Genomic DNA, 27,833 nt, shown 5'->3' on the forward strand with positions numbered 1-27,833 from the left:
AAAGAATCTAAAAAAGAATAGATGTGTACAACTCACTCTGCTGTACACCTGAAACCAACACAACATTGTAAACCAACTACATTTCAGTAAAAAAGTTTTTTAAAGAAAGAATTCCAAAAAAAAAAAAAAGAAAGAATTCCAATGACAATTTCTTATATGAAGGCCTTCAGAAAATATAATTTCAAATATAATTTTGAAAGTTTTTTCTCTTCACCAAGGATGCCCTCAAATGTGACAGCCTAGCAGGTGGCTTCCATACCCTCAGGTAGCACCTTGAGGTGACTGGTAATAGAGGTGGGGTGCGGGGGGCTTCGCAACCTCTCTGCACCTCTGAGGATCACTTTGGAGAAAAAGACATTTCACTTCCGTTCCAGTCTCTTATCTTCACCTCCCTAGAAAATATCTTCACTTCATCACCACGTTGTCATCTTTCTCTACTCAAATCCGTCTCTCATTCCACCGCTGTTGGTGTTAGTCTTCCCAAACAGAAAATTGGGGGCAACTCCCCCATCTTTAATATTTCACCAAGTTTTAGCATGTCTTCCTACAAAGATCCCATTGCTTTTCCTCACTCTTACTTTGGCCCCTCCAAGCCCAGTCTCACGTAGCCTCACATGTGAACGGAGATTTAAGAATTACCCCCACTTCCCAGCCCCCCAGACACACCCACACTCAGTCCTGCCTGCTCACGGCCTGTTCACACTTCCTCAAGTAGTGGCCTTCATCACCCACACGCCTATGGTCCCAGGTGTGCAGATACCCATGAATCCACTTATGTTGGGCTCTGAATCTCTGCTCATGCTTGATTCCCTTCCAGGCCACCCCGTCTAGACACGTGTCCCATGACGCCACCTCCGAAGATGTGAGATGATGCTAGGGCTGCTGCATCCCACCCTGCCTTGGAGTCCTCACTCCCCACAGCACTCAGCTCCCACCCACCGCTCCACCTGTGCAACTGCACTGGTTCTCTCTCCACCCCTGCTAACCACAACCACAAGTGACTGCTCTGTACGCTTCCACGGCGGGGAAGACCCTCCATCTCCCTACAATTTGTTCCTTCCCACTATTTGTCCCTACCTTCCCCAAGGGGGTTTCCAGAGCTGGAATATGTGACACTTGTAAAATCACTTGAATTCTGTGGAAGAAGATATTACATGAATCCAAACACCTTCTTAGGGCGACCTCCGATCTCTCATGCATTCAGTGGTGCGCCTATTAGGGAAGGCTGGAGGCTGAGAGGGAGGTGGCGGGGGAGGAATCCAAGGGGAGAGAAAAGGGAAGGGGATGGGGCGCTGTCTTCTCAAAAGCTGAGGCTTTGCTGCCATCTAAAATAGCTCTGCGCAACGGGCTGCGAATTCAGACCTGCTCATTAAGCCCAGCGGAGAACAGGGAGAGGAGCCTGCTGTGCTTGTATTAACTCTCCAAGCACCCTATGTGGAATTCTGTCTTAGGCTGACGTCTCTGACAAGAAACAACAGAGGTTGTTTTTATTTTCTAATTTAATAAAAGCCTTTTGCTCACTTCCACGGGAAGCATAAGAACAACTCTGAGCTACTTCAAGTAAAAGGAAAATACTTACTGAGCACCTACTATACACCAGACTCTGCGTAAGGAGCTTTACATCTGTTATGTCAGTGACATCTGACAAGTAACTAAGAACTGGGATCAGGGAAATGAGCAGAAACCAGAAAACAAAGACAGGTTTAAGGCAGAGGTCTTTTTTGTTACTCGCTAGAGAAAAGTACACTCGAATGAATAACTGAAGTATCAAGTGGGACTGATGTGGGGTGACCCAGGTGCAAATTCCCGGTTTTTGAACTCCAAGAACTAGGGGGACCAAGGGGATGATCCTGGGCTTAACACATAAAGTTCATTCATTTAATAAACGGCTTCTGTTACACTCCCCTAATTATGATCTCCGTATGTTTCTTTTCCCTGACTTAGAGAAATGTAAAAATTACTATGTAGTCAAATCTATCAACGTTTCCCTTTACTGCTTCTCTTTTAGTTCATACGCATAAAAGACTTCACCCCAGCATCAGACACCAAATCACTTGGTACTTCCCTTGGCAGTCCAGTAGTTAAGATTCTGCGCTTCTACTGCAGGGGGCGTGGGTTCGATCCCTAGTCGGGGAACTAAGATCCCGCATGTCATGCAGTGCAGCCAAAAAAAAAAAAGAGTCCTCTCCAGATAACAAATCACTTACTATTTGGAAGTATAAGCCTTCAGAACTTGCAATGCAGAAGGAGAGGTGAATACAAACTAAGATAAATATGGAAGGTAATGACTAACTGAAATTCAAATGAGTGGATCAAACTAGTGCTCAAGAAGTTCGAAGAGGAATGGAAAACAGGCGGAAGTGGTCCCATCTGTGTGTGTGTGTGTGTGTGTGTGTACATGCATTGGGAGAGGAAGTGGGTAAAGGATGAAGATACCAAGCAAGAGGGTTAAAGCATCAGTAACAGCCTTTGGAGATTAGTTTACAAAGGGAAATAAAGAGGTGGGTTTGAGAAGATGCATGAGGCCAGCATGTAAGAGGCCTTGAAGGTGAAATTAAGATTTACTATCATATTTTACAAGTTTTGTATTTTACACCAATTTAACAGGTACTGACCCCCTTAGGAGTGGTGATTTAGAGAGAAGATAAAGGATACCTTCAAAGAAGAAACCTAGACAAAACAGAGCAAACCGAGGTTATGGTACCCAGCAGACCCACACCCACAGAGCCCAGTGATGCACACTTCTCCCCAAAAGAGACTGGTCTGCGCAGACCAGTCGGGTTCCCCCGAGTCAGTCGTGTACTTACCTCCTTCTGCTTCTTAATGATGACAGAAAATTCCGTGTACGGGATCTGTGGATTTAGCTCACATCCCATTAAAGTGGCTCCCTCATAATCCTTGATGTAGCCAACATATTTGGTTTTAGGGATTTTAATTTCTTTGGAGAAACCCTGCAAAGTCAATAATTTCATTTATACAGAGGCCTGTGCATCAAACATCCTCTCCGAGTGCTAACTATGTGCTAGGCCTGTCTTGGTGCCCAGCACAGGTCCAAGCTCTTGTCCTATTATCCTGGGGAGAATTAGCATGAAACCCTTCCAAGAAGTTCAGAAACATCAAAAATCAACTGTGCAAATAGGAAGCAATTCAACATAAAAAATAAACCTAGTAAAACACAAATAATATTAAAAAGTCTTTAACAAAAATGGCTATTAAGTAAAAATAAGGTTTAATTTTGCATTAAACTGCACAATTTCTCCCAAAGTAGACAGGGGGCCTCTAGGATGCTCCACAAATCAATAACTAACATTGATCTAAATTCTGAAAGCAAAATTTGTCCAAAAATATAGCAATAAGAACCTTGATGTTGAGGAAATGAAACACCTACTTGACAGGCAAAAAACTTCCATACGGGCTTCCCTGGTGGCGCAGTGGTTAAGAATCTGCCTGCCGATGCAAGGGACACGGGTTCGAGCCCTGGTCCAGGAAGATCCCACATGCCACGAAGCAACTAAGCCCGTGCGCCACAACTACTGAGCCTGCGCTCTAGAGCTCGCGAGCCACAACTACTGAGCCCACGTGACTAGAGCCCGTGCTCTGCAACAAGAAAAGCCACCGCAATGAGAAGCCCGCGTACCGCAACGAAGAGTAGCCCCGCTCCCCGCAGCTAGAAAAAGCCCACGCACAGCAACGAAGACCCAACGTAGCCAAAAATAAATAAAATAAATTTATTAAAAAACAGAAAAACTTCCAGACCATCACGACAGTGGTTGTTTCAGTGATATTAATGCTTTGCAGTATATTAATTTACATACTTTAAGCTGTAATAATATAGTTAGACAGGGCATATAGTCATATATCTATAACGACTTTCTTTATGGTGCCTATTTCAAATTTTTGCAGAAAATTACTTGGACTTTAAATTTCCTGCCTCCTCTTTTAGCAAAAACTTATTTTCCAAGCAATTATTGACATCAGCCTCAAAGAGGACCACAGACAAGTCATTTAAGAAGCACGCCTGAGATTTCTTCTCTACAATGTTGTTACTGCCTAGGAAAGCTGACACTCAAGCCCCCAGTAAAACAAACCCATTGAGTTCTCTCTAGTGAGTTTTATTACAAAAGTCACAAAGGCATCCTAAAGAATGAGGAGAAAATAAATAGGAGGTTACTTATCTGCCATCAGAGGAGTGAAAGTTTTCTAGTCATATAAGGACTTGTATTTTAAAAAGAGGTTAATAGATTGTATGTAATAAAATCTTTTAAATTCTGTACATTAAAAAAAATCCATAAGCAATGTGGAAAAACAAATGACAAACAGGAGAAAAATCATAAAATAAAGGTTACTATCTTTATATATCTGAGTTCTCATAGATCAATATGAAAATAAATATTTTAATAGAAGAAGAGGCAAAATGCAATGAATTGGGAATTCAAAATAAGAAGAAATACAAAGGGTCAATGAACAAGGAAAAACAAGTCAAACTTCACAATAATCAAATAAATGCAAACATGCACAATTTGTCACCTAGGAAAGCGGTAAAAAAATATATATTTTTTTCAATTATGAACTTGTTTCCTGAGCTCCCTTATACATTGCTGACAAGAGGAGAAATTACTTGGCAGTGCATAACAAAACCTTAAATACTTCTGGAAGCGCACATTCACACATGGACACTTACTTAAAAAAATACCTAAATGTCCCCCAAATGTGGTATTGGTTTAATAAATTATTCTCCATTTATACAACAAAATTTCAGAGAAGCATCAAAAATCATATTTGAAAAGTCAGACTATATTAAGTTAAACACGTAAGTGATTACATTACATGCAATAATGAGCCAATTTTTGTATTTATATACAGACAAACACACACAGAGAAAAAATATTAGAAGAGTATCTGTCAAAATGTTAACAGCAAATTTCTCTGGGTGGTAGAATTACAAGCAGTTTTTCTTCTTTTCTTTGTGCTTCATTTCATTTTCCAAAATTTCTACAGTAACTATCCATTACTTTTGTCATCAGAAAAGTAAATGGAAAATGTTTAGGAATTTAGAATTACAAAGCACTATTAAAAACTATGTAGCAAAGTATAATCCTCAGAGTGCTGAGATGGAAACTTCTGACAGAAAGAACTAAGATGCAGCCAAGCTCCCAGCCGCCTGTGTGCTGTTGGACCAGGATGGTCTGGAACCCCTTGTAAACATCAGAATTTCCTCTCTGCTGTCATAAATGAAGGTCTTCCAGAGACTGAATCTGTTTCTCTCATTCATGGAGAACTCTAGTCCCCCAGCAATGGGAATTTCTCCTTAGCCTGGGGATAGCACATTATAGATGACGTTCATTCATTCACTCAACAAACATTTATTTAGTACTTACAATGTGTTGGTCATACCCTCTAGTCCAGACTGAAGCTTACCTCTGGCTTAAGGCTTGCAAAATAAATGGATGCCCCTCTTATAAGCAGAAAACAGTGGGGGGCGGAGGGTGGGTACTTACTTGCATGAAAGCTACCTGAGTGCATATTAAGAAAAGGGACGACAGAACAGGGTTGCACGTGAAAAAACCCACCTGCTTCTTGAAATATCCAATTGCATATTCATCTGCATAGGTGAGAAAGTTCAGGATGTCATGTTTTATGTGATATTCCTTCAAATGGTTCATCAGGTGTGTTCCATAGCCCTGTGGGCAAGTCAGTATGCAGACAAATATATTAGGTTCTGGAGAAAAGGAAGTCCCATATTTTCACTGGGAAATGTTGGCAAATTTAGGAGTATGTATTGCCAGTATAACACCAACACCCTTCTTGCATTTCTGAACTTTGAAAATGAGCTGTAAAACCAAACAAATTCAAAATCCCTGAATGGAGATACAATCATCTTTTGAAAATACAAGTTTCTGGCTCTTCGAAAAGAACACACCAAGGCTACAAGCTTCTCATTCAGTCCTAGAGATTACACATTGAATATTAATAAAGAGGTTTTTGGAATAAATACTGATTATGAATTTCTGCTTATGTTTAAAGTATTTGAGAACCTGAGATGAAAAGAGCAATGTAAATGAGAAAGGCTAATCTCTACTAGAATATTAACTAATCCAGGTGTTGCCTGCATACAACAAATCAGCAGTCCTTCCAAAGAACTGTATCATCACGTACATAGGCTTTTCAACTTGGTCTTATCAGACCTTTCCAAGCAGTCTGAGAAGCCCCGAACCTCTGAGTGAGCCAGAAGACATTAGGAAGTAACTAAAAATAGTGAACAATGTTAAATAAATTAATGATTGAAATATGAAAAAAAAAAGTAAGTACCAGATTTTTTGGTGATGTACAATGCTTGAAGAAAAATCTATAAATTTAAAGGGATGGTTTTAGAATCTCATAAAAAGAAGATGAAGGTAAACCCAAGCATCCACATACAAATATCTTCACATCAATATTTTAGAATTTGGTGACACACTTTTCTAAAGAACTCAAACACGCTCATAGGTATGTTATCATGGAACTACAGGCCCACAGGGGAGAAGGATCTTTGGAAGTCATCTGGTCTAATTCTATCCCATGTGACACTAGAAGTCTCCTGCCATCTACCTTGGAAACGTGAGCTGCTAGAACACCTCCAGTTTAGGGTGCTCGCTCAGTCCTTAGACCAATTAATTTTCAGCCACTGTTATGGTTGGGAAGTTCTTCCTATGTTCACCTGAGAATCTGACCCCTTGTTCCTCCTTCTACCTATTGACCTTAGTTCTACTCCTAGAATAACAAAGACTGGTCCCTGCTTTAAACAACTCTCCAGACCCCTGAAAATTATCCTCCCTCACCCATGCCCATTCCTACCTCCCAGGTACGAAGCCAAGCTTCAGTTGTTCTTCATATGGCATGATCGGAAGACCCTTTCTCAATCTAGTCACACTTTCCAGGGCCGCACGGCAGGAGGTGAGCGGCGGGCGAGAAAGCGAAGCTTCATCTGCCGCACCCCATCACTCCCCATCACTCGCATTACCGCCTGAACATTCCCCCCACCCCTCCCACGGTCCGTGGAAAACTTGTCTTCCACGAAACTGGCCCCTGGTGCCAAAAAGGTTGGGGACCGCAGTTGTATAACAATACCCTTCTAAAGCATGGATCCCAAGACCAAGCATAATAATATTCAGGGGACAGTCTGCCCAGTACATAGGAGAAGTGTATTACCATCTCCCTATTCTGGAAATTATTCTTCCATTGATATTACCCATGGACATGTTAGCTTTTCCCAAACATATCACAACACTGACACATTGTGAGTTTGAATAAAACTCGGATAAAAAGACGAATGAAATCTCTCTCTTCTTGAGAAGATAGTAAAATGGGGAAGATAGACATATAGAACTCATAATTACATATACAACTGGCTGTTTAATATGGTAGCCACTAGCCATGTGTAGCTTTTGAGCGATGAAAATGTGACAAGTCCAAATGAGACATACAAGCGTAAAATACACACCAGGGGAAAAAAACTCTCATTAATGACTTTTAAACTTATTACATGTTGAAATGGCAGTATTTTGGACACACTAGGTTAAATAGAAAATATCAAAATTAATTTCACCTGTTTTGTTTTACTTTTTTTTTAATACGACTATTGGAGATTTTTAAATTACACATGTGGCTTGCATTTGAGGCTCACAAATGTATTTTTATTGCACAGCACTGGTACAGAGTGATGTATTTGTACCTATAATAGAGAAAAAGGCTATAAGATATTTAAGAGGGAGAAGGAAAAGAAGATGTGTAAGCTAAGCCTTAAAGAAGTTTTGTCAAGTGGTAAGAAGACGGACTGGAAATCTAAATGTAAGGAAAAATAAACCTATACAAAAGTATTATAAAAAGATACAGGAAAGTGGGTTTATAACCTAGGGATATAGAAAGGCTTCCTAAAGAAAATATAAAATGCGAAAGCACAAAAGACTGATTATTAAGTAGACTACTTCAAAGTTTAAAACTTCTTTTACAGATTTCATAAGCAATTTAAGATACCATAAACAAAATGACAAAATGGGATGGTATAGATATACAAGATATTATAAAAAATTAACATCAAGAATGCATAAATAATACCTTCGATAGGATCAATACAAAAAAAGATAAATCATCAAAGGAACAAGCAATAAATATAACCAAGAAATTTTAAAAAAAAGATGTTTGATCCCAATACTAATCAGAGCACTCCATCACGAGATGCAATATTTCACTCAGCAATGTGCAAATTTCTTTAAGGTTGACAATACCCAGGGAAATGGCACTCTCCAGCACCACTGGTGAAAGTGTAAATTGGTAAACCCACTGAGAAGGGTGATCTGGAAGTAAGTTTTTAAATTGAGACTCTGGCCATAGTCCTCCCTACAGCGATGCCACTTTTCAGTGTCCAGAAATCACTTCCAAACAGAGCACTGTTAGTGATGGAAAATAACTGGAAATAAATATGAATGTCTTCTATAGGGAACAGTTACATAAATTATGGTCTGTCTACATTAGGCAAATCTATATAAAAAGAATAAAGTAGTTCCATATTAGCATTGTCCAGTAGGGATTTCTGCAATGATGGAGATATTCTTCATCTATGCTATCCAATATGGTAGCCATTAGTCACATGCAGCTACCGAGGACTTGAGTGACTAAGGAACTGAATTTTAAATTTTATTTAATTTTAATTGATCTAAATATACATTTAAATAACCACGTTTATGTACTAAAGTTGAAAGATCCCTAAGATATAATGGAAAGGTTTTTTTTCAATTATGTACACTATGAATTCTAGTTATGTAAACAACACCACACCACACAGACAGGTACATGTCCATGTACATAATATAGAGAAGCAACTAGAAGGATGCACACCAGGCTGACAATGACTGGACAGCAGGGGGAAGGGGGCATGGGATTTTTGCTTTCTCTGAAAATGCATCTGTGCATGACCTAGGTAATTAAATATAATTTTTAAAGAAAAGTGGGGGGAAAAAAACTGGAGAAAAGGGAAGGGTTGGCTACTGCATGTGCACAAGAATAGTAATATCTAGGAATCAGTAAGAAATGTGTCCTCTGATGAAACTCACTTTAACCTAGAAGTGAGTTTAACCTAGATGTGGTTGATGGAAGAGAGTTAGGCTTTCACTGTATACACCATCTTGTAAGCAGCTAATAGAGCTATACATTTTCTCCCCTTCACCCACAATCCAAGGATTTTACTCAAGCAGAAAAATAATGGTTCTTTTGTAAATAGCTTCTCAAAACCTGCATAAGGTATTCTTCATCAACAGCCACTAATCTGTCATTTCTCCAAAGAAATTTTCCAGATTCCAACTGCTTGTGAGTAGGGACTGTGCCTTTTAACTTGAATCCTCTCTGTGTATTTCCTTGGTTAAAGAGGCACTAACAGTGTTAAGTTATTATATGCAAATGTTTAGATTTTTCACCCCAGAACTATTTCCCTCCTTTGTATGCCTTTATTTTCAACTATCACCAAAAGGATTCCTTTCCAAATCCACCTGGTAACTTCAGTGTTTATTTAAATACTTACTATGGTAAATTAAGTATTAGCCATGTAACTTTAAAGTTGCATATAATGTCAAACCCAAATAGTTCTTAGATAAGCTATTCCAAAACCAGGTGAGGAGCTTTAAGTAAATTCTCAAATGTTCTCTTGCATGTGTTTTGAGCAAGATAAATTCACATACAAATCTTATTTAAAGCATTCACAGGAATTTGTATATAAGCTTAGTCTCCAAAATGAGTACGTGCGAATTTTAACGTATCATTTAGCCAAGATTTTTAATATCTCAAATCAAAATTGTAAACCTCCACTTACGAACTTTCTGTTTTCAAAAATAAGTGCCACCAGAATTGACTTCCATCGCATGCATCCATTCTATCCAGTTTTGAAAGATTAATCTTCATTTTCTAAAACCAGTTAAGTCACTTACAAAAGGTGGCTTTTCTTGTAGTTTTCCCTACTCAGTTTGTAATGTTTGGCCACCTTCCTTCAAGTCTTTAGAAAATTACATGGTTTGGGGGAAAAAATATACACTGCCCTTCTGGGAAGTAATAAGACAAAGCATCCAATTCATATTAAACAGCTTTAGTTTCCCTCTGGTATCCTAAAAGTGTCCAAGGCAACCTTAACCAACCTTTCCAAACAAGCTGCTTGGTGTAGCTTTCTTTGCAAACAAAAATTAGGCAATCTTCTGAAATTATAAACCAAGGACATATTTTCCAGCTCCTCTCCCTATGAAAAGCCAAACCAAATTTTTCTTTTAAGTAAGTTCCTAAATTCCGGACACTTACTGTTTCTCACTTTGGCTAGGGGGAAATAAACCTGTGATAAGCACAGCAACAGTACCATCTAAAGATATAGAGTCAGAGTTCCTTGAAAAAGAGCCAGAGATCGGTTTCAGGTAGATGTGGGCCCTCACCTTCTCCGGTCAGAATGATGAATTTGATACTGATGAATTTTGTCTGTCCTTGGATGCTGAGTGCTGTGAGTCAAAGACAAAAAGCCCCATTTGTGCTTTGTGAGAGGAAACCACAGCAGCTGTTAATTGGCACCGTGACCATTACACAGAGGAGAGCTGTTAATGAAGCCAAAAGCACCCATGGCCCTGGTTTCAGCCGGCAGGCAGCTCATGATTCCTTCCAGAGATCCATTTTTGGTTTCTGTAACTGGCATTGCTGCACTGTAGCTGAAGAAGGCAACAATGCCCTTAGGCCCACACTGTCCAAGCCCAGTGAGCACCTGAAACGTGGCTAGTCCAAACTGACACAGGTGTGAGTACGGAATACACTCTTGATTCTGAGACTTAGTACCAATCAAAGAATGTAAAATGTCTCAATACTTCTTGGATGCTGAGTACCTGTCGCAATGACAACACTTTGGATATACTGAGTAAAATGAAGTACAATTTTTTAGAATTATTTTTGCCTATTTTCTTTTTTTCTTTTAATGTAGCTACTAGAAAATTCAAAATCACATACATGGTTCACATTTGCCCATTGCATTATATATCGCTGGACAACGTTGCCTTAGACCTGCCGATAATTTTTCTCAGCAGCCATCAAATCCTGAGCTACTTATCTTTCCACCAATTGCCGTATTTTTGCGTGATTTTAGGGCTCCCAAAGTACCAAATGAATTATAGCCTGAAAACATATTTCTGGTTCCACTTTCACAAAAGCAGCAGAGGACGACACAACACAATCTAAATCTTTCTGACAATTGAGAATCTGATTTATTCCAGTCAGACTGCAATGCCAAGCACACTATCAATAAGACAGTCTGGCTCCTGGGGAGGAAGGGACCCATGCCAAGTACAATCGGGAAGGCAAATCAGCCACACACACACATACACACACACACACACACACACACACACACACACACACACACACACACTCCAGAAAGACCCACATTCCAAACCTGCATGAATATTTCTGAAACTCGGTAATAAATTTATTCAAATGTCATGACTTCCCCGACAGAATTTCTTTAGTCCTTGTCCCCCATTAGGCATAAGGTCATAGGAAATCTTTCTGAGGTGTGAGTCACCTAAATCATCTCCCTAATCCACATCGCACCACACCCCTTCTGGTGGTGCACTGTCCCCAGGTGTGTGTAGACATGTCTGCACGTGGAAATGATCAGTAACACTGAGACGTGTTTTCAAACATCTCTTCACTTGCTGTAAACTTTGCCTGAGTTGCACCAGGGGCTGTGTGGTGTCCCCAGACCCTGCACCCAGGTCCAACAAAACCCGGTAGAGCCTGACTGTGGATACAGGGAAGCGTGTATGCTACACACACACACACACACACACACACACACACACACACACACGCAGTGAGAGGATGCTCCTGGGTCACGCTTACCTTGACTTGCTCATTGGAGGTTACAGCGCAGAAAACAATCTCTGTGAATCCTTGGGATGGGAACATTCGGAAACAGATACCACCAATAACGCGGCCGTCTTTAATTAAAGCAAGGGTTTTGTGTTTCCTGAAAGAATAAGATTATGTCAAAGTTTTACTTCTCTTGGTTATACAAATATACTGTTTGGGGTGTTCCTCATGAACCAGCCAGGAAAAGCAGGGGGTTGTTTCTTCTTGATTTTTCCACGGAAACCTCCTCCATCTCGCCAGACCATTCTTCACTGTGGACTTTTAGAGCGAGCTTCCCTGCCGGAGATGGCACCAGAGCTTCCGTGGGGACAAAGGCCAGCCACCTAAGGAGGCTCTGAGGTTACAAATAAAGAACACAGCGGGGCTTCCCTGGTGGCGCAGTGGTTGGGAATCCACCTGCAGATGCAGGGGACGCGGGTTCGTGCCCCGGTCCGGAAAGATCCCACATGCCGCGGAGCGGCTGGGCCCGTGAGCCACGGCCGCTGAGGCTGCGTGTCCGGAGCCTGTGCTCCGCAACGGGAGAGGCCACAGCAGTGAGAGGCCCGCGTACCGCAAAAAAAAAAAGAACAGAGCGTGTGGGGAGGTGCTGATTGGTGCTGCAACAGGGCCACCCCTGATGCCCACGGACCCACAGTGGGAGTCCAGAGGGAGAACACAAAGGCAGGGACAAACATGGTATGTGTTTCTGAAGAGTTTAGTCTCACTCAAAAACAGCACGGAAACAACGTGGAAAAGAAAACCAAATCCACAGGTACAATTTGCTAAAACCTGCATTCCAGAATCCTATCAGGCCTTCTGTCTAGAACGTCACTCTGAATAGTCCCATGCATGGATCACAATGCACACAGGCTACTGGGTTCCATGTGTTAAAATACATTCAAGTAGGGAAGTTTACTTTTTTGTTTTTTGCTTTTTTTTTTTTTTTAATGTAATGGATTGTCAAAGTTAACCTGTCTAATACCCCAGTAATCTTCTCAGGGCTTACAGACCCTGGCAACAATGGTATCTAGTTAAGATACCAAAATCAAGAATATTCTGACTGTGAAAAAAATGGGACGCCTTCTTAGCGTTTATATATTCCTTCATTGCTATAATGAATGACGCACAGGATGGTCACCAGCAACTTAAAATATAAAGCCTCATTAACAAAAAATTGACAAACTGTTGAAAAATTAATCTTAATGCCTTTAGCCATGGCAATTATCGTGATGCCACTCTGTATCCACAGCGTGACGAGAGGCAGCAGGACTCAGTGGGTGACTACGGCTATCTGAGTAGTTCCTCTTTCATTTAAAAGGGAAAAAAGGGGACAGGTGATCCCCGGTGATCCAGTGGTTCAGACTCGGCGCTTCCACTGCAAGGGGCACAGGTTCAATCCCTGGTCGGGGAACGAAGATCGCATGTGCCATGTGGCGTGGCCAAAAAATTTTAAAAAAAAGAAAGGAAGAAGAGGGAAAAAAGGGAGAAGAAAGAGCAGAGCACAACTTACGGGTCAAAGACAAGCCGTGTGATGTACTCCTTTGGCATCCGGGGCAGCTGATGGGAAAACACATTCTGCAGCCCCACCAGCCAAATCAGTATCTTCTTGTTGGGCTTCTGGTTCAGGGAATTGCCCACTACGTGAAATTCAATCACGCCCCTGCGCTCCTCCAGCCTTGCCGCTTCGTCTCTGGCTGAGTGTGCTGACAGAAAATTGGTCTGGGATGCAGGAGACAGGAAAACATTACATAGAGAGCTCTTCTCTTAAGACAGGAGGGATAGGACATAGCAATGCCTCTCTTCTGTGTTCTCATAAGACGCACATTTGTGGATTTTCAGGGTCCCAACCAACACACACACGTCATGAAAACAAAATAGGTAGGCAGAGCATCTGGAGGGACCAGAGTATTCTACGTGTACACGGAGGTTTGGTGCAGATCAGGAGTCCCCAAACTGTCTGTAAAGGGCCAGGGAGCTCATATTTTAGATCTGCAAGTCATAAGGCCTCTGTGGCAACTGGCCAACACTGTTGTAGGGCGAAAGCTGCCGCAGACAACACATAAACGACTGGGTGAAGCAGAATTCCAATAAAACTTTACTTAAAAGCGGGGAAGGCAGACTGGATCTGGCCTGAGGGCTATAGTTTGCCGGCCCCTGGTTTTTAGGAACTCCATCTGGCTGAGCGTTACAGCACCCTCGGGATGACAGATCCCAGTACAGGCCCAACAGTGGCAGTCCTATTTATACTGTCAGCACCTCTTCTTGGAAGATGGTTTTCCTTGCACAGGAGTCTCCGTTGGCCACGCTCAACCACAGCTCACAGCACAACCTTGTGCCAGGACTCAGTGGGGTGCAGGTCAGCGTTCAAACAATAGCTCCCCAAGGGAGAAAAGCCCACTGGCGGCACATGCTCATTTCACTGGTCTATGGCGTTGCCCAGGTGCCCAGATGCCACTGTGGTCAGTTTCAAGCTACCAACGTATTTAACAACCAGCACACAAAATTCCTGAAAATGTAACAGTTGCCTTGCGCACACCAGTACAAGTCAACTCCAGGACACTACTAAAGCCACCCAACACATCCTGAAATGTGTGACTACATCCACATTTTATAGTTGAAAAAACTGAGCTAAACTAATCCGTGAAGTTACTAAATCCCCAGGAGACAAGTACACAAAAGGTACTACAGTCGTAAGTCCCCAGGTCTGGATATCCAGAAGGAAACGGAAAGAACAATTTTATAAGAAGATCTCTCTCTTAACAACATTCTGGTTCTCTGAATTATCTCACTACCATGAAATAAACCTCTAAGGAAACATGACACATTAAAAATGGATATTTTGATCTAGCAGAGCCATAGTAAAAAAATTTTTAAAGAGGTTTTGCAAAATAATCTCCGAGCCATTTCTTCATTTTCTGGAAGCTGTCAGAAACATCTTAAACTGCTTTGCCCCTGGAGAGGACACAATGAGACTGACAGCAGTACTTTTACCAAAATTGCTTTACTTGAATCTAATCATGGGTAAACAGACAAATCCAGGTAGAGGGACATTATGCAAAACCAGTGACCAGGACTCTGCAACAACAGTGCTGCCACAAAAGACCAAAAGAGGGCTGGGGAACTGTTCTAGAATAAAGGAGACTAAAAAGGTGAAGAGGGGAAGTCCCTGGTGGTCCGGTGGTTAAGACTCCATGCTTCCACTGCCGGGGGCACAGGTTCAATCCCTGGTCAGGGAACTAAGATCCCGGAAGCCACACAGCGCGACCAAAAAAAAAAAAAAAGAGGTGAAGAGATAAGAACTAAATGTAGTGCGTGATCCCTGACTGATCTTCCAACAACAGCAGCAAATGTTATAATGGACAGAATTTGGATACATGGGAAATTTGGATATGGGCTGTATATTAGGCCAATGGTCTAATATAACTTTGTCTAAGTAAACTTTTCTATAAAGGGCCAGGGGACAACTATCTTAGGCTTTGCAGTCAGTCTTCCCCTATCTTAACAATTCAGATCTGCTTTTGTAGTGCAAGGCAGACACAGATAATACACTTCAATTAAACTTTATTTACAAAACCAGCAAGTGGGTTGGATTTGGCCCGCAGGCTGTAGACTGCCAACCCATACGTTAGATAATACTGTAACCTGGCGAAATTTGCTGGAGGTGATAACTGCATTGAGGTAATGTGAATGAACAGTCTCAGTCTTAGGAGATACATGCAAATATAGTTAGGGGTGAAGTGTTATGACATCTGTATTGAATTCTGAAATGGTTCCTAATGCTTCACAGGAGAGAGAGCACGACAGAGGGAAAGTAAATGAGGCATGTTAACAATTGGTGAATCTAAATAAAGAGTCTCTGGATCTTTATCATGGAGTTTTTTGCAACATTTATGAGGGTTTAAATTTTTCAAGATAAAAAGTTGAAGGAGAAATGCCTTCAGCTGCATGAGATTGTGTTTCCCCGTGATCTGACAGTCATCAAGGGGAATCAGCTCTCCATCAGCTTTTCTTGCCTTTCCAACCCTGACCGCCAGGCAAAATGCAAACCAGGGTAGCGTGACATGCTCTCTCTTGGCAATACCATCCCCATTCCCAACAGCTGGAGTGGCCCGGAGAGTAGAAGGGGTCCACCAGCTGGCTGCCTAGGTTCACCCTGCTGACCTCTGGCCCGAGCATCGCTGCAGGGTCCGTGATGGTGGACATGACCTCGTGGATTAATTCCAGTGGAATATCGCCCATCACTCGGGGTTTCTTGGCCTCCTCCAAAACGTGAGAGTCATTCATTTTCCTCTTTTCTCCTTGAAGATCAAAATAAAAGGGTAAACGATGGGTTATTTTGACCACAAAGCACAGGCCAACCAATCCAACTAATTTTCTAATAACACTGACAGGTGTGGACGTCAACCCTCCACGTACCAGGGGAGGGGCACAGTGGAAGGCAGGAGAGAGAAGGGAGGAGGTCTCACAGTAACTGCCAACCGTAGATCTATTCTAAATAGTTTCTATTTTCCATGGTCATTTTTTAACTTGATATATGAGTTATTAAAGCATGTGTCTCTTCATTTGCATATTAAGGGGTGAGTCTAGTTATCACTTTGTGGTCAGAGAACATGGCCCATATGATACCAAAGGTCAAAGTTTTTCAAAACTTGCTTTATGGACTAAGACTTGACCAATTATTTGTAAATTAAGTGTCTTCTTGGAAAGAATGTGCATTTTTCCGATTTTGAGTGCTCTCTACACATATGTTAGATTAATCTTGTTGATCGTGTTTGCAGGGCTTCTGTCCTTACTGACAGTTTTGTCTGCTTGATCTATGAATGAATCAGAGATGTTTCTTCCAGATTTCAACTGTTGGTTGGTTTGAAGTGATTATTTCTCTTTGCAGTTCTGTTAATTCTCCCTCTTCATATATGTTTGCATGTATGTATGTATAGATATACGTGGTCATATGCATGTCATGTATATATGTCTATATATTTGAAATATACTCATGAACTGTTTTTTGTTGTTGTTGTTGTTGTTTTATTTTTGCGGTACGCGGGCCTCTCACTGTTGTGGCCTCTCCCGTTGCGGAGCACAGGCTCCGGATGCGCAGGCTCAACGGCCATGGCTCACGGGCCCAGCCGCTCCGTGGCATGTGGGATCTTCCCGGACCGGAGCACGAACCCGTGTCCCCTGCATCGGCAGGCGGACTCTCAACCACTGTGCCACCAGGGAAGCCCATGAACTGTTTTATTTTCCCGGTGAATTTAATTTTTTTAATCACAAAATGACTCTCACTATCTCTCACAATGCTTTTTTGCCTTAAAATGATGCCTCACAAAGTGAGTAGGGCCACTGGCCTTTGAAGTAGGTATACTCTCAATATGTTACATGCTGGGAAAGGCCAGGCGAAGGCAAGAACTCTCTCCCACCTTCCTCCTTAGATTACATGGTGGCTTTCTGTCCCTTCTATTATCATGTTTGGTTTTTCTTTCTTTCTTTTTTTTCCTTCTGTCATAATGCATTTATTTTTACAATTAAAATTTTTTCAATTTTTAGATGTTCAAATCTAATTTATTCCTCAGGTATGAATCCCACTAAGCATGTTCCATAGAGCATTCCCATCAACTTTAGCTAAAAAGAAGCACAGCAATGTCAAGTATCTCATCTATACAAGATGCTTCTCCAAATATTATATGTTACTTACTAAACAGTTTTGGTTGAGTTCTTGTTTTCATAACTTTTTACTTGTTGTGATTGGAGGTGAGTGAGAATATTTTCAGTCATTTGACCAAGAAGCCTTCAAATTCCAAGATTCCCCAAGATTAACACTGCGAACTATTTATTTTGGAGTTGAGGCTTACACCCAATATGCCCCAAACTTGATAGATTGCTAATAGTGATGTGATAAGAAAGCATCTAAGGCTGCATCCAAGTTCACTGGCAAAGAGTTTCCAGATTAATTAGTGATGTCTCCCTTGGACGTGGGAGAGACAAGGGTAGCACCAATGCTAAATGCTTAGTACTTCATTCAAAATCCTCTTCTCTCCCCCTTTTATGTCATTTCTTGAATGTCAAACTTTGGTCATGCCCAAGATTTGTCTGAGGTCAAGCCTGTGGACAGAAATGCAACCTTCAAAACATCCTGTAACTGTGAAATGCCTTTAGGATTAAGAGATGTTTTTGCCCACACGGCAGATTACATTCAAGGCCAAATTCTTTCCCCTCCTGTATCCATGCTCTGCCATGTGATTTTGCCGTTCTTCCTATAAAAGGAGTAGGGTACACTTCCCCACCCCTTTACTCTTGAGTTTGACCATGTGATTAGCTTTAGATGACAAAATGAGGCAGGTGTGATGGGGTACCAGTTCCGAGCTTAGGCTTCAAGAAAGTGTATTTCTTCTTGCTTTCTGCTGCTTCTGCCACCATAATAGGGACATATTCTGCCCCAAGGGAAGGTGAAGAAACCCAATGGTCCTAGAAGGAGGATGAGAAATATGCAAGCCCAGCCTGAAGGAGACTAGCTGGGATTAGCCACCTCCCAGGCAACACACAAGATGAGTGAGCTATGATAATAAAAGATTACAGTTTTAAGACTCTGAATTTTGAGTGAGTTTGTTACACAGCAATAACTAACCAATACAGCTCAAACTGAGTTCCAACCATTGAGATCCTGGACATGTACAATCTGTTCGAAGTCTACCTTTGGCACTCCTCAGATAATAAAGCTTCTAGGGCAAATCGCAGTCCTCTATGATGCCCTCAAAGAGCTTACCTGGGTTTGCCTCAAGCCCCGAAGCACCTTTACAGGAAGGACTGTTGCTCCCTCCATTCTGTTGCTCAAGGGAAGCTGAGTTTGAATTGAAGGTAACTGTCCCGGCCACAGGAGGTGGATTGATAACTGCCCCCAGGAAAAGGAAAAGAAGGTATTAAATGACTTCTTTCTTAGGCAATAAGGAACCAAGTGCACATGACACCATCCCATTCCTGCCCATCACCCCAAGAAGTCATCTTTAAAATAAAAACTATGGGGCCAATGTGAGCATGATAAGACAGGGTTGGATTATAACCCATTGGATAGAATAAAGATATCCGAGTCCAAACTGATAAAATCATAAATAAATAAGTGGGGAGAAGGTGAAACTCTTCGTACAGGAGAATGCCAACAAATAAGAAGGGAATGATGGAAGTTGGCAGGGGCTGGGGGAAGCAGCCAGTATATAATAATTGATTCAGGGAAGAATCATCTGTACAGTCTAAACCCTGTGAATATAATTTTTTTAATATTTATTTTTATTTATTTTTGGCTGCGCTGGGTCTTCGTTGCTGCACTCGGGCTTTCTCTAGTTGTGGCAAGTGGGAGCTACTCTTTGTTGCAGTGCATGGGCTTCTCATTGCGGTGGCTTCTCTTGTTGTGGAGCACGGGCTCTAGGTGCGCGGGCTTCAGTAGTTGTGGCACGTGGGCTCAGTAGTTGTGGCTTGCGGGCTCCAGAGCGCAGGCTCAGTAGTTGTGGCGCACGGGCTTAGTTGCTCCACGGCATGTGGGATCTTCCCCGACCAGGGCTCAAACCCGCGTCCCCTGCATTGGCAGGCGGATTCTTAACCACTGCACCACCAGGGAAGTCCCAATGAATAGAATTTTGATAAAGACAGGATAGTCTCAAAGTATCTCCCCACAAAAGTACTTTTGTTCTTTTTATTACAAAAGGAGAAATGGTAACACTGCAGTGGAGAAACCTCCTAAAGCCTGCCCTAAGCCAGTGATCAAACTGCACACCAGCAATAATGGGAGAGGTCAACGTTACGTGCCTCCCGATGTGACGCAGAAATTGCCATAAGCCACATCACTGAGATGAGGGGCAAAATGGAAACTAGCACATAGATTAGATAATAATATTGCATCAAGGTTAAACTCCCTTACTTTGATAACTATACTGCGGTTAAATAAGAAAACGTCCTTGCTCTTAAGAGATACCCACTGAAGTCAGTAAAGGGGTGTGACGTTTGTAACTTTCAAATAGTTTAGAAGACAAAAAACATACATACACGCACACATATTTATGGAGCGAGGCAGAGACAGAGAAACAGGAGAAATGATGAAGCAAGTATGGCAAATGTTAACAATTAAAGAACATACAGCACACAGGACTGCTTTGTCCTAGTTTCGTAACTTTTCTGCAAGTTCAAGAGTATTTCCAAACAAAACCTTTTTGTTTTGCCTTTTTTCAAAAAGGCCTTCATAGGAAGTAGGACGTTGTGTGCTAGTGTGATTGCTGATCCGTAGCTGATGAGGTGAGACTGATGAGGGACACGGACATTCTCAGGGCAGACAGATGCCCAGAGAGCACATTCATCTTGGTGTCAAGGCAGCCACAGTGTGGTCTACGGGGGACTTTCCCCGTAGCCAAGAGAGAGATGGAGTAAGTAAACCAAGCCACGGAGAGACATGGACCCATAGCGATCCTAACTGAACAGCAACTGGTATGTAAAGAATCAGAATATACTGATTCCCAATGTTGTGTTAGTTTCAGGCGTACAGCAAAGTGAATCAGTTATACATCTACATATACCCACTCTTTGTTAGATCCTTTTCCCATATAGGTCATTACAATAAAAAAAATTTTTAAATAAAAATAAATAAAACATAGGTGAGGACACCATCACCCCCAGAAGAAAAAGAAAACAACGGGGGATCAGAATATACTAAAGCACCAGGCTGTGTGGCTTTCCTCCCAGCAAACAAGCCTTCTGAATTTCTAAGTACACTGGAGCGATTCTACACAAAGGGGAAGCTCTGGTGATTCAGAAGACATCTGAGTACCTTGCAAAAGTTCAGAGCCATCATTATGAATGTCATTTATCACAGTTGCATAGATGTGCAGACATGCCAATTAAGTAGGTGATTACACTTTTCTCTTCCCCCAGAGAACACACTGCAATTACAGCAGAACAGGAGAAGACAGCCTGCTTCCGATGGCGGCAGGTAATACTGACAAACCAGCTGAACTGGGTGACAACCTGAGACACAGAGATGAATCTGAAATCCCCAGAGGGTCAGAGACGTCCCGCCTTCTCCATCTTGTGTGATGACAGACAACACAATGGAAGTGGGACAGACTGGGAGGCATCTTGAGCAGGTGAGGGTCAAGGGAAGTCTTCACCCAGAGAGGAATTCTCTCCAGAAGTCCCTCCAGAAAAGAACTAAGATGACCCTGACAAATAGCTCTGGTGTCCCCGGCCCAGGTTCTTCACTCATTCCTTCCACATGCGCTCGCCTGCACATTTGCAAAGCACACTGGGGCCGTGCAGAGCAGCGGTTAGAGCTCTGGCTCTTAACACAGGGCAAGAGACAGGAATTAGACCCAGTGTGAAGCCCAGTCCCATCACTCACGAGCTCTGCCTTTGGGCAACTGGTTGCTCCTCTCTGAGCTCTCATTTCTCATCCACATAAAGGGGATAATCACACCAGCTTCTCATGGTCTGTGCTAAGGCTCAAAGACAGGAAGCAAACCTCAGGGTGAGCACTTACTGGAAGTATCAGCTATTCTCGTGGCAAAACTGGGTCTCTGACCATGCAACAGTCACCCTCATAGGAGACAGACACGTACAGAGAAAAGGGGGCGAGGGTAGCATGAGGTGAGTGCTGTGTGACTCAGACTGCTGCACATCAGGTCACCTGAGGAGTTTTTAAAGTCTCGATGTCCAGGCCACGTCCTTGGCCACGTCCAGGCCATGCCCTTGGCCAGTTACATCACACCCTCTTGGGACGGGCCTCAGAGATCAGTAGTATTTTTTTTTTACTTAAAATAAATCATTTTGTTTTATTTATAGCTATTCTCAGTATCTAAACCAGTGCCATAAATATTGTAGAAAATCAGGAGATAATTGTGGGAAAGAAGGAAATTATTTTCAAACATACAGAAGCATCTACTGGCAAAAACTGATAGAAGCAATTCTTAACTATTTATTGAAACAAGAACCTCTATATGGCATATTTTACTGAGCCACTAAGAGTCAGGCTATAAATTTAGGTGGTTTCTAAACTTTTTTTTTAATTCTTCTAAATTTTTAATATATTTTCTTCCCTTCCTTGACAGCATCCCAAATTAATAAAGTTCTATAATTAATCATACCACAAATAAATAACACTATTCGAAACCAGTAGTATTTTACATCACATGGGTGATGCCACGGTGCTGCCAAGTTAAACAACCGGCGATAGGATATTATCAAGCTTCCACGAACATTCGGAAGAAAGGAGATCCAGCCCTTACTGGAAGGCATGGGGAGAATCAGGAAAGAGTTTGTGGGAGAGATGCCATTTGAAAGTTAGGTAAGATAAAGACAGAGACAAAGTGAACAACATGGGGACAGAGAGAGAAATACAGAACACATGCCCAGGTGCTACACAGAGCACGTCCAGGAAATGCTGACACTCAGGTCTGGAGTTCTGTCCACGCACAGAAAAGCCCCAGAGCGCTACAGGTTTTGAACCAGAGAAACATGAAATTATATTCTATGACCTAAGGTGAAAAAACAGCACAAAAGATGTTTCTGGTAACAAGAAGCCAAGCAAAGATGGTTTGATCCAAACCAAAATACCTCATTCCCTAAGTACTCTGCTTGGAAGGATTTAATTATATGCATCCAAACTTGGGGTCTAGATGAAAAAAAAGTTTTAATCACCTTCTCAAATGCTGAGTGAAAGAAGCCAGTCAGAATGCTAGGATTCCACTCATACGGCATTCTAGAAAAGGCAAAACTACAGGGACAAAAAACAAATCAGTGGTTGCCGAAGCTGGGGGTTAGAGCACTGAATGGACTACAGAAGGGGTACAAGGGAATTTTCTAGGGTGATGCAGTTGTCCTATATATTTTTTTTTCTATATTCTGATGGTAGTGGTAGTTACACAACTAACTATGTGTGTTTGCCAACATTCACAGAACCACATACTAAAAAGGTTGCCTTTCACTGTATGTATTCAATTTAAAAAATTGGGGGGTGGGGGAAAGGCGAGAATAAAATTACCCTTTGCTGGAGGCAATACTTAAGAGCCCCCGTGTGACGCATTGAACTAGATCTACTAAAAACTCGACATCAAAATTCTGCATTCTATCTTTCCCCAAGGCCACATACAAATTACTGCTTTGGCATCTCTTGCCAAACTTCTCCAAATTTTCCGAGCATCCAAGGCAGGAATTCAGACCCTCTTTCTAGGGTCAGTGTGACTCCAGGAGTTACACATCTTCCTTCCTCACAAAATGCTCGCTGAGGCCACTGGCGGACCCGAGGCAATGCCAGCTGACGCCCTGACCCCACTTCACGTCCTGAGACTCACTATCCTACCATTATCCATGAGAGCAACTTGATGCCCAAACCACACCCCACAGATTCAGAAACCAGACGGAGACATGATTCCTGGGCATATGTGGCCATTGACCGAGACTGTAAGTGTCTTCAAAAAGATCCAGCATTGACTGCAGACCTGAGCCGCCTGGGTTTAAACCTCCCGTACAGCTGTGGGGCGCGGGCTGAGCAAACTCCCACAGCAGGCGCAGCAGCTGTTATTATTTTAACTGTTTGGTTTGCACCTGCTCTCCTCACCAACAGAGATGTAGATGCAAGATTTGCCAGAGCTTCTACTTTTTTTTTGCTGGTGCTAGTCTTCAATTCTTGATGAAAAACACAAATAAATGCAGAGTGAACTGTAACGAACACTTCCTGGTTGTTTTTTGATTTATGCAAAAAAAAATTTTTTTTTTACCTGTTTGGATTCCTAGCTGGCTGGTTCTGGAAGAAGCTGAGAGAAAATCCTGATCCCAGATGGGAGAGTTTTGACTATAAACTTCTTCTTCTAACATGGACAGAAACCTAGGCACAAGAGTAAAGGCAAGCATGAGGTCAAAACTAATGCATCACTAGAGGGACAAAAGCCCTGACCACCCACGGCCATCACATGAACACCAGCATCCCATCTTCAATTTAGAAATATGCTAGTCAAGGGGCTTCCCTGGTGGCGCAGTGGTTGAGAGTCCGCCTGCCAATGCAGGGGACACGGGTTCGTGCCCCGGTCCGGGAGGATCCCACACGCTGCGGAGCAGCTGGGCCCGTGAGCCATGGCCACTGAGCCTGCGCGTCCGGAGCCTGTGCTCCGCAACGGGAGAGGCCACAACAGTGAAAGGCCTGTGTACCGCAAAAAAAAAAAAAGAAATATGCTAGTCAATTATGACTCAAGTGATGATTTAGTTGGGCAGCCCTGGTATATTCTAATAACAGAATGCATTTCTACAGATGTATTCTCTTTGGGCTCTGCATAGATAGATACGAGCTAGACTACACGGAGCATTAGATCAGTGGAAATGGATTCCACCCAGTCCCCCTCAGGGAATCTCAGAACCAGATTCCAGCCCTCCACGGAGCGGTCACTGTCACCGTCATTTCCATCACAAAAGCCGCTACAGTATTTATGGAATCCTTGCCATGTGCCTGCACTGTCCTAAGAACTTTTTTTTTTTAATTAATCTTTATCGGAGTCTAGTTGCTTTACAATGTTATGTTAGTTTCTACTGTACAGCAAAATGAATCAGCTATACATATACATATATCCCCTCTTTTTTGGATTTCCTTCCCATTTAGGTCACCACAGTGCATTAACTAGAGTTCCCTGTGCTACACAGTATGTTCTCATTAGTTACCTATTTTATACATAATATCAATAGTGTATATGTGTCAATCCCAATCTCCCAATTCCTCCCACCAGCCCCCTTTTTCCCCCTTGGTATCCATACATTTGTTCTCTACTTCTGTGTCTCTATTTCTGCTTTGCAAATAAGATCATCTATACCATTTTTCTAGATTCCACATATATGCGTTAATATACAGTATTTTGTTTTTCTCTTTCTGACTTACTTCACTCAGTATGACACTCTGTAGGTCCATCCATGACTCTACAAATGACCCAATTTCATTCCTTTTTATGGCTGAGTAATATTCCATTGGATATATGTACCACATCTCCTTTATCCATTCCTCTGTTGATGGACAGTTAGGTTGCTTCCATGTCCTGGCTATTGTAAACAGTACTGCTATGAACATTGGGGTGCATGTGTCTTTTTGAATTATGGTTTTCTCTGGGTAAGAACTTCTTATTGAATCTTCACATCAACCCAATGAGTTACATATTTTATTTTTATTTATCACACACATACATAGCTCTTACTATAGGATAGACACTGCTCTAAGTAGTTGGTATGTATTAACTCATTTGATCTTCCTAACAACCTATGAGATAGGATCCATTATTGTACCCATTTTACAGATGGAAAGACCTAGGGCACAGAGAGGCTCAATAACTGGTACAAAGTCCCACAACCAGTAAATTGCAGGGCCAAGATCAGAACGTGTGATTAATTACTACGTTATATTTCCTGTCGTGTTATAAACAAACAGATCTCAAGTTTTGGGGGCCCAGAGAAATCACCCGAATACCTTGGTAAGAGTATAGATACCCAAACCCCACCTAAGCTTACTGAATCGGAGTCTGGGAGAATGGTCTGGGCAACTGATTTTTGATAAGTACCTTGGACAGTTCTTATGTGCCCCAAAATAGAAGAACTATGATTAAAATACCAACACAAATCTATACTCCTAGTACTGGAATGTCTTCCTGAAAGCCTCTTTTTAAGGCACATTAATTCTCAGGGAGGGGTACAGAATAATGGCTAAGAGCTTGGGTTCTAAAATCCAATTACCAAACTCACCACTTATTATTTGTGTGATCTTGGAACACGTTCTTAACTTTCCTCTTCCTTGGTTCCACTTTTATAAAATGGAAATATCAACAGTAACTCCTGCAGAAGATGGTAGTGAGGAGTACACTAATGTCATGCTTCAAATGGTGATGACCCCTTAGGAAGTGCTCATTCATTCACTCAACAAACACTGAATGCCCACCACATGCCAGGTGCTGTGCCAGGTGCTGGAGGGTAGAGGGAACACAACCTCGTCTTGCCCTCAAGAAGTTTACACTGCAATGATGTAATAAAGGTTAGCTAGTATATACGTCTACTATCCTGTCTCTGAAATTTTGAAATCCAAAAGCCCTTAAAAAAAGTATTTTCCCTAATCCATTTGGCAACAAAACATACGTAAGACTACTTACAGTCTTTATAAATGGATTTGCTTTGGGGGACCTGCCCCCACCCCTAAAGCTATGATAATGTATAGCCCATGTGTTATGTTACCTTTATAAAGGTGTCAAGTTACCCTAAAACTTGAACTGAGAAACAGACCAAGTATGGACAACTGATCAAGGACCTACATTAACATCATCATCATCATCATCATCATAATTACTGAAAGTGCCACTAGTCTTCTCATTAATCAAATCCGGCAAGACTTCAGAAGGTCTCGGGGTGGGAGAGGTTGCGTTTTTGGAAGTGAAGACAGGTGGGGAAAGGTCCTGAGGGTCTTCTGACTTGCTGTTCATACTCAGAAGATTTAAGAATAAGGTACCATTTGCGTGAACATCTACCTGCACTCAGTTGTGTAATTCATGGTTTACAGAGACGACATGAGTCGCCTTTTGCCAAGCAAGCCACCATTAACTTATTCTTTAAAACACTTTAGTATGTTTCTTATCTAACACAGAAAGACTGACAGCAACAGGAGGTAAAATCCTTACTAAGGTCACATTCTGACCTTGCTGACAAGACGGAAGGTTCTCGATGCATTTCCCCCTTTTGCTAAGCAGACCCTGCCTTCACCTCACACAGCCCTCAAGATTTCCCCAACTGCCCTTTATCACAGAAGTAAATTTCCTTTCCTTTTCCAGGCTCCTTCTTTATCAGTAATTATATAATGGGAACACTTCACAAAGCCCTAAAGAGACTCACCAAAGAAGAATGCCATTAATAATTTAGGAAAATAATCATGTGTGTGTTATATTTTTTATATATATATATATATATATACACACATACATATATATATACACATACATACATTTAGTTATTTCAATAAAATAAAGAACAGGCTCATCTAATGCTATGAGAAAACGCTTGTTTTATATACAGAGGATACAAAATTATATGTAGAATAAAAGAACGCAGTACACGGAGAAAAAACTGAAATATCTAAAAGCACAAAAAGTATATCACAGTGGTAGGATTATAGTGGTCTTTTGCTTCTTTGTTCCCTGTGCATCAAATTTTCATCAACATGTCCATTCATCATTTTTAGAATGAAATGCAGATACTAAAGTTTTTAAAAACAACCGTGTAAATAGGTGGATGGGGGTGGCGTCGGGGAAAGGCACACGTTAAAGCCAAGCAGAAGAAGCGGCAACATATGAAGAGCAGGAAGATAAGGATGTAAGCTCTGAAGATGCATCTGAGAAGCACGGCGACCTCACCAGGTGTGAGAAGCAGTCTGCAGCCCTTCCCTTGAGCTGGTGCCCAAGACGCAAATGGCACCTCCGGCTTCAGTATGAGATTCTGCCGCCAAATCTGCAGGTATAAATCCCTAACAGCCTCAAATGTTGTCAGATTCAATGAAAAGGGATTTAAAAGGAGAAGTGGGTGGTAGTTTTACCCTACCATTAGTAACAGAGATAAAAAGAAAGCAACACTGATTTTTCAGCTGAACAGCATAAGCATGCCAGAACTATGGGCTGAATGAACATAACACTATAATTAGCAAATACCTGCAAGAAGCAAACTGAGTTTGCTATGGGGGAAAAAAAATTGCTACTATGCAAGGTAATTAAAATTTCTCTTTAAGTACCACAAAAGGTGTGAGGGGGGAGGGGAGAGGGGTCCTCTTTGTCCCTTGGCTTAGAGACAGAACGACTACTATAATCTGAACACATGAAATGCTACTTATGTGGCAAATGTAACAGAGAAATAAGAAAACTGCTTTAATCTCTATGGAAAGAAGCTTAGAA

At 41.8% G+C, this 27,833-nt stretch overlaps 1 protein-coding gene across 1 annotated transcript in view; it reads right to left on the reverse strand.

Annotated features, from left to right (window-relative positions):
* The window catches only part of KAT2B (lysine acetyltransferase 2B), a 102,912-nt gene that overhangs the window by 9,851 nt on the left and 65,228 nt on the right, over nt 1–27,833 (reverse strand). The window contains exons 7-13 of the mRNA XM_060149541.1: nt 23,655–23,761; nt 18,665–18,790; nt 16,066–16,202; nt 13,415–13,623; nt 11,896–12,022; nt 5,571–5,681; nt 2,808–2,951 (exon numbers count right to left, since the gene is read on the reverse strand). Of these exons, the coding sequence (XP_060005524.1) occupies nt 2,808–2,951; nt 5,571–5,681; nt 11,896–12,022; nt 13,415–13,623; nt 16,066–16,202; nt 18,665–18,790; nt 23,655–23,761 (961 nt within the window). The remainder of the gene's footprint in view (nt 1–2,807; nt 2,952–5,570; nt 5,682–11,895; nt 12,023–13,414; nt 13,624–16,065; nt 16,203–18,664; nt 18,791–23,654; nt 23,762–27,833) is intronic.

Source organism: Lagenorhynchus albirostris, chromosome 5 (assembly GCF_949774975.1).
Source record: "Lagenorhynchus albirostris chromosome 5, mLagAlb1.1, whole genome shotgun sequence".
Classification (NCBI taxonomy): domain Eukaryota; kingdom Metazoa; phylum Chordata; class Mammalia; order Artiodactyla; family Delphinidae; genus Lagenorhynchus; species Lagenorhynchus albirostris.